Source organism: Balaenoptera musculus, chromosome 18, assembly GCF_009873245.2.
Source record: "Balaenoptera musculus isolate JJ_BM4_2016_0621 chromosome 18, mBalMus1.pri.v3, whole genome shotgun sequence".
In the NCBI taxonomy this organism is placed as follows: Eukaryota; Metazoa; Chordata; class Mammalia; order Artiodactyla; family Balaenopteridae; genus Balaenoptera; species Balaenoptera musculus.
Window position 1 is genome coordinate 64,765,064 of NC_045802.1, and position 15,495 is coordinate 64,780,558.

Sequence of the window (15,495 nt, forward strand, 5' to 3'; positions counted from 1 at the left end):
TTAAAAAGGAATTAAATGCTGGCACCTGCTACAACATGGATGAACCTTGAAGACATTGTGCTATATGACATAAGCCAGACACAAAATGTCAAACATTGTATGATTCCACTTCTATGAGGCACCTAGAGCAGTCAAATTCATACAGAGAAGTAGAATGGTGACGGCTGAGGGGAGAGGGGGTGGGGAGTTAAGTGTTTAATGGGTGCAGAGGTTCAGTTTGGGAAGATGAAAAAGTTCTGCAGACAAATAGCGATGATGGCTGCACAACAATGTGAATGTGCCTAATGTCACTAAACAGTGCACATAAAAAGAGTTAAAATGGACAATTTGATGTTGTGTATATTTTACTACAATTTTTTTAAAAAGCAGTGATCAAAAGTAATTTTACCAAAGCAGCTGAAAGGTAGATAAACGACAAGTCATTCTTATATATGATACATCCCACAAGATCATTCAAAGTTACATCTGTGACTTAGCAGCCATTCCATTTCTAACACCCAACCTGATTTCTCCCCAGGACCAGGGATTAGCAGGGGCGGGGGGTGTAAGCATAAACCCCAAAGATCAGAGGGGCTTTTCAGAGCTGCTCTGCAGCACCAGCTTTTCCCCTAAGGAACTAGCCCACCTGTAACCTGCTAAGAAGTGTCATATTTCTACGCCTGAGCAGGATCCTAGATGTAAGGCTGTGCATGAGGAAACTGGTCTTTCCCACGTTTCTGGAATTTCAGGTCACGTCTATGGTATAATCCCAACAATAGCTGACTTCGTAAAGAACAATTCTCTTACCCTAATCAAGCCAGCAAACTAATGGCTTTGGGACATGTTTACATTCATCTAAGCAAATGTGCCAGATTATATCAGATTTCCCAACGGCAACGTTTCCAAGTGTTAGTGGGAAGAGGAAGAAAAACAGGTAGACAATGGCTCACCTGTGCAGCAAAGAGCGCTCTGTTTGACTGAACCATCAGACCTAATGAAAGGCTTTCACAGGGCACTTCTGGTGACATTTCCTATTTATTTATGGGAGCTAAGCATGATCTGGAAAGACAGGCATCTAGCTAATTTGTGGCAATCTGAGTATCCGTCTCCTAAATAGTAGAAGGTGACACAGAATAACAAAGATGATGATGAACGACAAGGAAGACCCCTGACTAGAGTGTACGGGCACCACTGCCATTTCCACGTCACCCAGGAGGAAACCGGCTCAGATGCTGTAGCCAAACACAGCCAGTGAGATGCCAGGTCCCTGGGTTCACAGACACCCCGAGATTCACAAGACTCTGCTCAAGAAAAGATGATGACACATCTTCCATTTTGCCAAGAAAAGTACTCCCAAGAAACAGAAGGTCTAAATAAGTAGCAACTAGGTAAAAGAAGTGAAAATTTCAATTTAAATTGTTTGATTTTGGCTTTCAAGGACGATTTTAATTATTTTTTAATAAAAATTGTATACATTTATGGTGTATTAACATGTTGCTTTGATATAAATACACAGTGGGAAATAATTACTGTAGTAAAACCACTTAACGTGTCCATTATGTAGTTGTCCTTTGCGTGTGTATCTGCTATCTCAGTAAATTTCAAGTATACAGTACAGTCAAATGAAAATTCTTAAGAAAGTAAATAGGGAAAAGAGATATCCAGGATCAAGTTTATAAAGAGCCCTTCAGCTCTTGACACTGGTGTATCTGTGGCAATTCCTTTGTAAAGACACCTGAAATCCTTACACCTTTTATACTAGTTAAGACCAGGGTAATCTATGGAATAATTGTATGGGCATTTCTCAATACAAAAGCACTGAAAACATCAAACCAGGTCTTATTAAAACTGCTATTAATACATACTAAAGAAAAAAGGGAAATGTATTAAGAAAAAGACTTTGAATGAACGGTAACGAATTCTCCCCCAAATTACTAAAAACAATGAAAAATTTCAAGTTTTATCCCAAACACCTGTTTTCTTTAATACTGTTATGAACAATCACAACTCTACAACACAAGGAGTGAGTCTCTATGTAGCATGGACTCCATTTACATTTTTCTTTAGTGAACATAATTATAATGAATATGATTAGATGGGTCACTTAAAAATATAAACATTCGGGCTTCCCTGGTGGCGCAGTGGTTGAGAATCTGCCTGCTAATGCAGGGGACGCGGGTTCGAGCCCTGGTCTGGGAAGATCCCGCATGCCGCGGAGCGGCTGGGCCCGTGAGCCACAGTTGCTGAGCCTGCGCGTCTGGAGCCTGTGCTCCGCAACAAGAGAGGCCGCGATGGTGGGAGGCCCGCGCACGGCGATGAAGAGTGGCCCCAGCTTGCCGCAACTAGAGAAAGCCCTCGCACAGAAACGAAGACCCAACACAGCCAAAAATAAATAAATAAAAAAAAAAAAAAAAAAAAATATATATAAACATTCCCTTTCTCAAATACATTCTTTTCTCCTAGATTTAATTTTATAGATCCAATCACTGAAGCTTACTATTAAATACAACTTTGTGTAAATAAAGGTTTTCATGAACAACAACAGAGTCTCCATAAATACCACTATGAGATATAGGCATGAAAACAGTAAAAATCAACTTGATAACTCTGATGCTTATAGACTTCATTACAAATTTACTGCATATTATGCAGTGGACTGTGAAAGAAAGTTATCAAAAGCAGCCCTGACCTGATCTCAACACAGATCTTTTCATTACATTTTTGTAAGGTTTGCTTAAACAACAAAATTGGCTTGATGCAAATAGCAAGCCTCTGTAGTATGGTGTAAGTGAGTACAGTCATTAAAAAAAAAATTTTTTTCCCGGGTGCAATGTGTTTTCTTACTTTTTTACTGAAGTATACTTGATGTGCAGTATTATATAAGTTACACACGTACAATGTAGTGATTCACAATTTTTACTAGTTATAAAATTTTTGCTTTACAGAGAACTTTCCCAAAAGGCTTCTGATACTTCAGGAAAGGTACACACTTTGGTACCGGATGACACTTACCTTGCGGTATATCATATGGCACATGGCTACTCTTAACCTCATCCCCGCACACTGAACGTGATAGAAGTATAAGTGGTGCAGGATGGCCAAAACGAGCGTGCAGGCACTCAGCACTCCAGCATAGCCGTAGGCTTCGTACAAAGCAGCAGAATCAGTGGGATTGTAGTTTTCAAAATAACCAATAATTTTCCCCAAAATTATGGGCTGAACTACTCTGGTGCTTTCCTAAAAGTAAAGAAAAAAAGCCTTAATTAGAAACACAAGCCAAACCAGTTTTTCTTAACACAAGCTTTACTTTTATTATTACTTGTTAAAAAGGCGTTTTGACAAAACGCAACATTCATGGTTAATCTAAAAGAAAAATCCACATATCCACTATCTTCTATAACACAAGCAGACAGCAGTTTTAACCTTAAGCAAAAATTTTACACAGACAATAAAGCCTTAGGTACACTGTGCTTCGTACACTGTGGATGCTCAATAAATATTACAACCGGTGCTTTAGAAAGCATTTGGCAAAATACCAAGTAAGTCTTAGCCGAAGATAAGCTGAAGAAGGGTAAGAAATCTGCTTCCATATGAACAAGCCCTGCTGGCAGCCTGCCCCTGCCCCCTGTGCTCTCAACGTCCCAGCCCAACAGAAAGTCAAGATGGTTTATGTACAGGAGACAGGCTCTTGCCGTCACCTTCTGTTTTAAGAGCCTTTATGAAATGAGACACTGGCATAAACACATCCGCTCTTTCCCAACCCAAACTCCACATGTCCAGAGATCAAGAGGATGCAGCCCAGCTTCTGCGGGAGCACCACAGAGAAACAAAGCTTGGGAGGTTCGCAGGCTCTCAGCCCCAGGGGGCGCTGTGTGAATATGTCTCTACCCACTAGAAGCTGGGATGTTCCTTGGAGTCCAACATTAAACAGGACAGAAGCCAAGCTAACAAATGATGTCATCCATGGTTCTCCATCCGCCATACACTGCAGCTGCTGGTTTGGAAGAAATGTTACCAATCATCTATTCCCCAAGGCAAAAATTAAAATCCTAAACCAATGAGTTCGGAGGCATTGATGCTTACCTCCTGAGAGAGACTTAGTGAAAGCAATTTTCTTTCCCGAAACTAAAGGCAAAACAGCAGCACTTGCCCACCCTGCCAAATGGCCACTCCACCCCATAACCTACTTCCTCCCTCTAGTCACCCCTCGAAAGTTACCCTTCTCCCCCATCAGGGAAAACCAAACACTCAACACAAATCCAAGTCACCAAAAGTAAACACCTCCGCCCTCGACATCCTTTCCTCCACAGACTTCTCAAAAGACAAAGTGCCAAAAGTTTGGAAATCTTTCTGGAACTCGGCTTTTCCTTTTAAGCAATCCCTCCTTACTGACACAGACATGGTAAACAAATGACAGGTTGAATCTGATAGCTCTCTTCTGTCTGTCTGAAGCTGAAGAACCCACACGCAAGAGGAAGGGATGGAGAATCCAAAAGTCCAAACGCGAAACAAAACTAACATGCATTTTGTGCTCAACCAACTAGTACCCAATCAGGATATTTACAGAAAGCTGTCCCCGTCCCTCAAATCAGTGTGACATCAAACCCCAACCCTCCTGTCTTGCTCTACACACATGTTCACAGGCTGCACCAACTGCCTCGCCTTCCATGAGGTCATGGAAGGTTTCATCTACTGCAGACAAGGAAGGTAACACTGTTTAGTTGAACAATCATGATGAGTAAGATCATCAGATCAGAGCCAGATAATCAGTTCTCAAGGACACAAAGGCTCACTGTTACATTTTCAGCATGCCCCTTCATTCACCCCTAGAGGCATTAAGAGCTCATGGAAGAGCCCTTCATATAGTAGATGGTAAAACACACTGTTTAGAATTTACTGAGATGGAAATCTGGAGGCTGACACAGAGAAGCAAGAATGTCAAACTGTACACACTGGGCAGTCCCAGCCCGGGTATGGCCAAGGGCAGCCCAGTGCCGCAACCTACAAACCTGGGGCTCTCCACCAGAAGCCCAGGGGTAACACCTGCCGTCCCAAACTTTCCGAAAACTTATAATTATCTTTGGGAATCACTGTTTCCTGTTACTCAGCTCTCCGTCTGAGCCTAACGTCGGAAACCCACCAAAGAGAATACCGACAGGTGCAACAAATTCAGCAAAAAAGAGTACAAAATAAAGGCAGGTCACTACTGCTTAAGCGTCATGATTTTTTCACTGAGACCATCTTTAATAACTCAGTTGAGCAAACAGTCTCATTAAGGAGTAATGCCAGGGACTTCCCTAGTGGTCCAGTGGTAAAGAATCTGCCTTACAATGCAGGGGACACAGGTTCAATCCCTGGTGAGGGAACTAAGATCTCACATGCTGCGGGGCAACTAAGCCCACGTGCCACAACTACTGAGCTCGTGCACCTCAACTAGAGGCCATGTGCTCTGGAACCCGCACGCCACAACTACAAAGCCCACGCACCCTGGAGCCTGCGCTCCACAACTAGAGAAAACCCATAAGCCACAACTAGAGAGAAGCCCGCACACCACAACGAAGATCCCACGTGCCGCAACTAAGACCCAATGGAGCAAAAAAATTAAATGAAATAAATAAATAAATCTTTTTAAAAAAATAAGAGTAATGCCAGTCCATGGCCCAAAGCTTCCAAACTGCTGTCTGTTCCTGATCCTAAACCTCAGCTAGTGAGAAATAAAACAACTGAAAAAATATTCATTATCAAACCTGAACTAACCAAATGAAAACTTTCTGGATAAGCAGGAACAAGGTCAAAAATTGCTCCAATAAACGCTTCATCTATGGCACCAACTTATGACCCAGTGAATATTCTTTCCACAAACCAACTGAGAATATAGTTCTTATTTCTTCACAAGAATTCTTCACAACTGCAAAACCATAAAGGATTTTTAAAACAACCCAATATAATACGACAAAGCCCCATTGTTTGAGGTTTCACAGGAATCTCTCAGGCAAATATTTCGTGGTGGAGTCCTTCGTATTCAGCCTCCTGAAAGCACCTCACATTTAACCCCACCTCTTACTTCTTCTTAGGGTTTTTTCTTACACAGTTTGATGGTAGAACTTCCCCAGTATGTACAGTTTCTCCTCCATGTTTCCCCATGTTCTTTCTTTCTCTTTCTTCCTTCCTTCTTTTTTCTTTCCTTATTTACTTACTTGCTTACTTATTTATTTATTTATTTTATTCGGCTGCACCGGGTCTTAGTTGTGGCATGAGGGATCTAGTTCCCTGACCAGGGATGGAACCCGGGCCCCTCACACTGGGAGCACGGAGTCTTAACCACTGGAGCAGCAGGGAAGTCCCTCCCCCACGTACTTTAAATATTTCTTGCCCAACTCCGTCATCTCTGAGTCATGAAGGGGAAAAAAAAATACAGGAAATAGAAACCATCTAACAGACAAAGAAACAAATGAGTGAGCTTGTGGGAAAATGAATAGGCAGTTAATTTTTAGAAACTGGGGAAGAAGTGACAAAGTTAGAGTTGAGAAAGATACAGAGCTAAGGAGGAAAAGCAGTGAATCTGGAGAAATAATAACCATCAGGATTCTGTATCTGTCTTCACTCCTCTTTTACACAGTGGTCTTCATTGTGACTGCATCACCTCGAGGGGTTAAGAGCACTCACAGGCCTGAGGCCCAGCCTCTAGGAACTGGTTTAGGTTCAACAGATTAGGGATGGAGCCTTAAATTCCCTCTCCCTGGAAGATTCTGGATGCAGAACCTAACTTCATGTAAACATCTGCTCTCCTCCTCTCCTGCATCATCATGGCATCTGAGTCTGGAGGGGCTACAGACCTGCTCTGAATGACTTACAAGTACCACAAAGGGTTTTAATCAGAATTTCATGAGACATATCGTACTTCCAAGAAAAACCTATATGAACACAAGTCCTGAGGTTCCAGCTAAACGGGGGGAGGGGGGAGCCTTATGAGAGGTTACTAGGAAAAGCAGAGTAAACAAGTTAAGAAAGGTAGAGTTGGATTTCTTATGCAAACCCAATCTTCACTGACAAGATTCTTTTGTGATTTAGAGCCAATCTTCTCTTCCAGGCACAGAGAAGGAGAGGCCCTTACAAATGGAGTTATCAATGTAAATGTCCCTGTGTCTATTTTTCAAAAAAAGTCAGCTCAAAATAAACTTTACTCCAGAAAGCCATATTCTAGGGTGCTGTATTCTGCTACCTTTCAACACTATTCTGTTTTTCTATTTTTGAAATGTTCTTTAAAATCTTCAGGGGGGAAAAAAACCCAAAAAAAACCCCCAAAAAACCGCACTGCAGGAAGCAGCTGAAAGAGGAGCACAGAGCTGTTATCAGAAAAAAAAGTTGTTCTCATAAAGTCTTGGCTCTGCGAGCCTTCACTGGAAGCTGTGGCAGGAGAGGAAGCCTCAGGACAGAATGCAAAGAACACTGGCCTAGGAATCAGAACGCTGTGCTTCAGAACCCAGGTCTGCCACCTGCAAGCCACATGACCCCCTAAGCCCATCATGTGCCCTCCTGCACCTCCAGGGCCTTGTCTGTGGAAATACTTGCCTCGTCTACCTCAGAGGAATCCTGGGACAGCTAAATGAAATACAACAAACAGCTCAAAGTGCTCTGAAACCAGCATAAAAACAAATGTAAGCTATGATCACTTTATTATCCAGAAGTTCTGGGAAGAGACCTATTCTATTCTGAATGGCAGAGGCTGGTTTCACAAAGGGCTTGGCAAACTCATTGCTTCTTACAGGCGATCATAGCAGAACAAGCACTCTTGAGAAGTCATTCATAAAAGCCAACTTTTCTGGAAAGTACTAAAAAGTTTCGGTTCTAAGCAGATTTTTAAAATTTGAACCATTGTAAATGCACTCTTGTAAAAATGAGTCACCTACTTGCCTGACTTCTTAAAAAACGACGGGTTGAGAAGGGTGGGGGGATGAGTGAAATAGGTGAAGGAGATTAAAAGGTACAATCTTACAGCTATAACATAAATAAGGCAAGAGAATGTAACGTAGAGCACAGGATATATAGTCAATAATATTGGAAAACTTTCTATGGTGACAGAGGGTAACTAGACTTACGGGGGTGATCATTCTGTAATGTATAGAAATATTTAATCACTATGTTGTATACCTGAAGCTAATATAATGTTGTAAGTCAATCATGCTTCAATTTTTTTAAAACTTTTGTTATAATAAAAACCTACACATGTTTAAAAAAAAGGAAAGAAAATGGATTGAAGAGCATCACCCTCACTGATGACTCAAGGTCATCACTATGGGTGTTGCTGATATCTCACGGCTAACGCCTACACTCAAGAGCCAGCAGGCTGCACACAGCAGGTCTGCTCTGCAGGTCCCCCGTACCCTTTGCTCAGTGCTCGCTCTACCTCTCCCTTGCTGTGTGGCCCTCAGTGGTTGGTCACGGCCCACAGTATCTTTACCACCAGCAGCCACTCCTCAGTCTTCTGGGTTGAGTGGAAGTGAGAGACACATGGAAGGAAGTGTTGGGAAATAAATGCAAAGGCCCACTACAGCTCTGAGGGAACCAGAGGATTCTGCTTAGTTCCCATCCATCAGCTGAGTTCCAGAGTAAGTTTAAACAAACATGTGCCTTCCTACAGGCTCCACCCGGACCACAGACAATCAGCAAAAGTGGCCTCAGACAAAGGCCAAATGAGGCCTTTCTACAGGTTAGGCGGGGGCCGTTTCTAAGGGTCCCGGGAATAATACATAACCCCCCAGGCCACTCCTCCCCTCTCAGGGGAAGGGACTGGGCGAACCCACCCTTGCTCTCTGAGGTCACCCCACTTACACACCAGCAGGCAGGCAGAGACCTCATCTCGCAGGGAGAAGACCCCTGGTGACCTGGGGAGGCAGCCTCTGTGTCTCTGGCCCAGGCAGAGGCTTCAGGCTCCTCCTCTCCACCCTGAGGGCCCTGGGCAGGCAGAGACCTGTCCTCCCCACCTGCGGTCCCTGAGAAGGTACACACAGGGGCCAGGCGTGCTGGGACCTCGCTGTTTGTTCTGTTCTAGTTAGGGGTGGCCTGCAAGCTCTCCATGTTCAACATCAGTCTGGTACTTGTTTCTCCAAGCATTATGATCACTCCTCAATTATCAGAGGACAGAGGTTTTCATACTTCGAAATCCTAATCCCGAAGCCTCGCCCTGGACTGGAGTCACCTGCCTCTTCCCGCTGGTGCTGCCAGTAGCGCGGGGAGGCCCCACCGGCACTGTGGGTGGTCACAGCACACTGCCTGGGAATCACGGATGAGCCACGAGGCATTCTGTGCACCAGAGGAATTAAAAGAGGCCCGGAGGTCACAAAGGAAACATCTGCGTTTCAGAGAATCCTGGACTGAGTACTGAGTATACATCCTGCACTATCTAAAATACGAAGACCGGGGACTTCCCTGGTGGTGCAGTGGTTAAGACTCTGCGTTCCCCATGCAGGGGGCCCAGGTCTGATCTCTGGTCAGGGAACTAGATCCCACATGCATGCCCCAAAAAAGAGTTCGCATGCCAGTGGTTAAGAATCCACCTGCCAGTGCAGGGGACACGGGTTCGAGCCCTGGTCCGGGAAGATCCCACAGGCCACGGAGCAACTCAGTCCGTGCGCCACAACTACTGAGCCTGCGCTCTACAGCCCGCAAGCCACAACTACTGAGCCCATGTGCCACAACTACTGACGCCCGAGCACCTAGAGGCTGTGCTCCGCAAGAAAAGCCATGACAATGAGAGGCCCCCGCACTGCAACAAAAGAGTAGCCCCCGCTCTCCGCAACTAGAGAAAGCCCGCATGCAGCAATGAAGACCCAATGCAGTCAAAAATAAATAAATAAATAAATAAATAAATACATTTGTTGTGGTGGGGGGAAGAGTTCGCATGCCACAACTAAGGAGCCCACCTGCCGCAACCAAATAAATAAATATTTTTAAAAAATAAAATAAAATACAAAGACCAGCAAGCAGCATAGATGATCACAAAATGGGAAGTTGCTTCATAAAATCAATTATTTAAGTAACATTTATTGCATCTAACTCAGTAGTTTTAATCACTGAAAACCCAAAACAGCACCTGAAAATGAGTTTTAAAATGTGACAGATCCTTATTAGCTTTGTCATAAGGAATGATTATTAACTTCTCCAAAACAGCAGTATGTCAAAAGGCAAGTCTAGGAAAACAGGAGTATTTGTGTTGGATTTCAGGCTTCTTTTGACTGCCAGTAAAGTTCAGTGTTTACTTCTCCTTGAGCTTTAATGGCCCTCAACTCCCTGAACTCCACTGCATCAGGACTAAGAGTTCTGCGAGTTATTATCCGAAGGGCACAAATTTAGAATGAGCACCGTACGCCCGTCACAACACTCACCTAGGGAATAGAGACCCCTGTCTGGTTTTATACTGTGAACCACCATGAGTTCTGCCACTTATTATCCTAACCAGTCCAGCTGGCCCTACCCAGCTATCACCCTAGGACCTCAGGCCCGGGGCACACCTGTGTGTGGGGAAGTGTATTCAGACAACAGAACAGGAGAACTGCTCCACACCCCAGTAACTGACCTGGGATTCTCATTCTCACTGAGCAAATGCAACCCCATATTCACAGGGATGCAAGTTCTCAGCGAGCTCTCAGCAAGCAACTGGGCACTCTTACTAAAAAACAACATGGGGGCTTCCCTGGTGGCGCAGTGGTTAAGAATCTGCCTGCCAGTGCAGGGGACACGGGTTCGAGCCCTGGTCTGGGAGGATCCCACTTGCCACGGAGCAGCTGGGCCCGTGAGCCACAATTTCTGAGCCTGCGCGTCTGGAGCCTGTGCTCTGCAACAAGCGCACCGCGATGAAGAGCGGCCCCCGCTCGCCGCAACTAGAGAAAGCCCTCGCACAGAAACGAAGACCCAACACGGCCAAAAAATAAATAAATAAATAAATTTATTTATTTAAGAAAACAAAAAAACATGGAAGACTCCACCTGTGCCCAGATTATCAATGTCCCACCGTAGCCACCACCCAAGACCTACTACCTGCCCCCTGGTCCATCTCAGGGAGCCCACCTGGAATGGTTTCGTAAGAGTGGGGATGGATGTTTAGAACCTGGGTCACCGGAACAGTCACAACCTCATCCACGTACAGCCGGTCACGAGTGGAAGGTGGTTTCCTAAAGGGCCCCTCCTGGTCCATCGAAACACAGCATGACACTGCCGCCAGTGTCAAAGCCCTAGTACCTTCTTCACCCAGGAGATGGGGTCACCTTGGCTCCGCCCTCGTTATGTTCGCAGCTGGCTTCCTGCTGCAGGGGGTTCTTAGCATCCTATTCATCATCCTTAAACCAAGTTCAGGATGCGTGTGCCTGAGACCACGAAAACAAAGCTCTCAAGACAGGCCCTCCGGACCCTGGACAAGCTCAGTCACTGAGACGGACATTCTCTTAAGTCAGAGCGCCCGAGATGGAACCTCAGTCCGTCCTTTATGCTTCGTGTGACCACAGGCACGCTGTGTAACTACTTAGCACTCAGTATCTTCTTCTCTAAAATGGGGGTAATATAACACCTATGACTTTGTTGACTCAGCCAAAGAAATAATACTAATATCACGTATAAAGTGCTTACAGCAGTTCTGATACGTAGTATTTTTCAAGAACTTAATATTTTTACTACCACACTAATGGTACTGCAGTCACCACCACCAGTGCTACTGAGTAGGAGCCCCTGTTACTGGTACTAGTACTCCTAGTACTACTACTGAGATGAGCCCGCACGTTTGCCAGGTCCTCTACTCCCCCCTTTTCTGCCATGACCGCCCAACAACCAACCTCCTGAGAGAGGGGCCAGGGCTCTACCAGGTGCACCTTATGCAGCCCCCAGGCCTGCTCTTCCTGGACCCCTAGCAGGAAGTATTACCGGGGCTGGACAACTTCGGAATCAAAGCTCCCAGCACCCCAGTGAGGCCGATTCCCTCTCAGGAAGAACCCCAGTGCCTGTGGCCTCTCCCTCTGTGTCTGCTTCTTCCATAAGCTGCCACAGCAAAGACCTGGGGCTCATATTAGGATGGGATCCATCTAAAGTTTAGTGACCCCACCCAAGGAGCCAACAGTGCAGGACAGCATGGAAAACCTGCAGCTCGGTCCAAACCCAGCCACATGGGCCACGCTTTGAGACCCGCCTGCCTTCAACTTCTTCAGCATCCGGTACCAAAGAGAAACTAGAGAACCAGGGACAGCACAGAAAGGCCTGCTTCAGGATACGATCCGACACTAAACCTGAGGCCACTCATCTCTGCTCCCCCCAAACCAGGCACCCGGCATGAGCTGCAGACACACCCCGAAGCCCCAAGGTTTCCAGACAAGCAGAATTCATGAGCGCTTGCTCTGTGAGGTCGGGAAACCCTACACACACAGGCCACACCAGCTTGCCGCCTGTATTCCAAACAGAGACTTACTGTGACTATGCAGAAACACCATCACTGGGACAGCTGTACACAGGTCAAAGAAGGGCTGGGACAGACTGAGGGGCTCCTGCACCCTCTCCAACCCCCGAGGAAATCGCACGGGTTTGCATCTCCACCCTGCCCTTCACGAGGCCACGGCAGTGTTCAGGTGGTCAGTGCTCTCTCAAAGACGGAACACGGCCCCATATAGATGTCCCACCCTCTGGCACAATGGCCAACCCACCTGTGTCATCAACGAGGACTCAGTCTCCCAGGACCATCCAGTCACCCGCGAGGTGACAGAATTCTCTGGTCTCTCCAGCTGTGTGGGGCAGACTTCACCTACCCAGCTGCCCGCTGCCTGCGGTGCCCTTCAGGACAACCACGCCTTTTAAACAAGAGCCACCCGACAAAAAAATGGGTGGGAGACCTAAATAAACATTCCTCCAAAAAAGACATACAGATGGCCCACAAACACATTTTAAAATGCTCAACATCACTAATTATTACAGAAATACAAGTCAAAACTACAGTGAGATTTATCACCTCACACCAGTCAGAAAAGCCATCATCAAAAAACCTATAAACAATAAACGCTGGAGAGGGTGTGGAGAAAGGGAACCCTCTTGCACTGTTGGTGGGAATGTAAATTGGTACAGTCACTATGGAGAACAGTATGGAGGTTCCTCAAAAAACTAAAAATAGAGCTACCATGTGACCCAGCAATCCCACTCCTGGGCATATACCCGCAGAAAACCATAATTACAAAAGATACATGCACCCCAATGTTCATTGCAGCACTATTCACAATAGCCAGGACATAGAAGCAACCTAAGTGTCCATCGACAGATGAATGGATAAAGAAGATGTGGCACACATATACAATGGAATATTACTCAGCCATAAAAAGGAACGAAACTGTGCCATTTGCAAAGACGTGGAGAGACCAAGAGACTGTCATACAGAGTGAAGTAAGTCAGAAAGAGAAAAACAAATATCATATAATATTGCGTATATGTGGAATCTAGAAAAATGGTACAGATGAACTTACTTGCAAAGCAGAAATAGAGACACAATGTACAGAACAAACTTATGGACACCAAGGAGGGAATTGGGGGCGGGGGGAGGCAGGATAAATTGGGACTGACATATACACACTACTATGCATAAAAGAGATAACTAGGGCTTCCCTGGTGGCGCAGTGGTTGAGAATCTGCCTGCCAAAGCAGGGGACAGGGGTTCGAGCCCTGGTCCGGGAAGATCCCACATGCCAGGGAACAACTAAGCCCGTGAGCCACAACTACTGAGCCTGCATGTCTGGAGCCTGTACTCCACAACGGGAGAGGCCGCGACAGTGAGAAGCCCGCGCACCGCGATGAAGAGTGGCCCCCGCTCACCGCAACTGGAGAAAGCCCTCGCACAGAAACGAAGACCCAACACAGCCAAAAATAAATAAATAAATAAATTTATTTTTAAAAAAAAGAGAGATAACTGGGCTTCCCTGGTGGCGCAGTGGTTGAGAATCTGCCTGCCAATGCAGGGGACACGGGTTCGAACCCTGGTCTGGGAAGATCTCACATGTCACGGAGCGACTAGGCCCATTGAGCCACAACTGCTGAGCCCGTGCGTCTGGAGCCTGTGCTCCGCAACAAGAGAGGCCGCGACAGTGAGAGGCCCGCGCACCGTGATGAAGAGTGGTCCCCACTTGCCGCAACTAGAGAAAGCCCTTGCACGGAAACGAAGACCCAACACAGCCAAAAATAAATAAATAAATAAATAAATTTATTTATTTAAAAAAAAGAGAGATAACTAATGAGAACCTACTGTACAGCACAGGGAACTCTACTCAATGCTCTGTGGTGAGCTAAACGGGAAGGAAATCTAAAAAAGAGGGGATATATGTATACATTAACTGATTCACTTTGCTGTACAGCAGAAACTAACACAGCATTGTAAGGAAACTACAGTCCAATAAAAATTAAAAAAAAAAAAAAAAGAGCCACACCTCCCACCTACAAACCACCTAGCCGACCCATCTCACCCCCAATAAAAACATATTTATGACAACTCACCACCTTCTCCACCTAAAACAACCCTTTCATAGCAACTGCATCTTCTATCCCTCCTGCTCTCACACACTCACAGGCCGGCCCTGTCCCTAAGGCAGCACTAAGGTACCACAGAGAGCACGAGCCACCCAAGTGGATTTGCAGCGGGCCTCCAGCAGGCTGCAGCCAGAATAGGTAGGCTGACTGGCACTGTGCCCCCAGGGAGAACTGTCTCACGAGGGGAGCTTAACCCAGAACCTTCTGGGTCACGGTGGTCACTGACCTCCCAGCTTTCTGCCTTAGGTTTTCCCCTGCACATCCCCCTCCTACACCCTCGGCAAACGCCAGCTACCAAGACTCTGCTTTCAACCAGCAATCCACTCCCACAGCCAGGGACAGAAACCAGGACGTGTGGTGCACAGAATTCGTGGTGAAGCTGGAGCTCCTCCCCGTGGGGGGCTTCGGCTCTCAGTGCCCGGCCCGCTGGGAAGGGCCAGCCCAGTGAAGGGTATGCTCTTCCGAGCTCTGGACAGCTCCAACCCAGATGCAGGGTCATGGGTTCTGTTCCGCTGGAAGGGGGAAGGTGAAGATACCTTCTTAGGAAAGCATTTATCAGATGTGACCTGGTCAAGTTAACAATTATTTGCTGAGCGCCTGTAAAATGTCTTATGTTGTTGTGGCCTCAGGTCCAAGTTTACTTTCTCCAAACCACAGGGCACATATTGTTTGAGGTTGCAGGGTTTTGTTTTGGTCAAGGATCACTTTCAGCAGTTATACTGAGCACCAAGAACATCCTAACATAACATGTCTTTCCTTTTCAGTGCCATCCTTCCACGACACTATGTTTTTAATCAGTTAAAAGAAAAATTTTAACCCCCTGGAGGTCCACTCCTTTTCAGGACCTGTCCATTCTGAAGGTAAACACAACCGCTGGGCTACATGTTTCCTAGACAAGGTTTATCCTCAGACCTTAAACGACTGGCCTCTCCCCACCTGTCGCATCCATCTCATTACTGAGCCACATACACT

At 45.9% G+C, this 15,495-nt stretch overlaps 1 protein-coding gene across 8 annotated transcripts in view; it reads right to left on the reverse strand.

Annotated features, from left to right (window-relative positions):
- Nucleotides 1–15,495, reverse strand: part of ABCC4 (ATP binding cassette subfamily C member 4) — a 219,616-nt gene that overhangs the window by 158,656 nt on the left and 45,465 nt on the right. For 7 of the 8 annotated variants that reach the window (XM_036831960.1, XM_036831953.1, XM_036831958.1 and 4 more), the window contains one exon: nucleotides 2,992–3,216. The exons of the other annotated variant lie outside the window; for it this stretch is intronic. In XM_036831960.1, coding sequence (XP_036687855.1) covers nucleotides 2,992–3,216 — 225 coding nt within the window. The remainder of the gene's footprint in view (nucleotides 1–2,991; nucleotides 3,217–15,495) is intronic. 8 annotated transcript variants of the gene reach the window in all.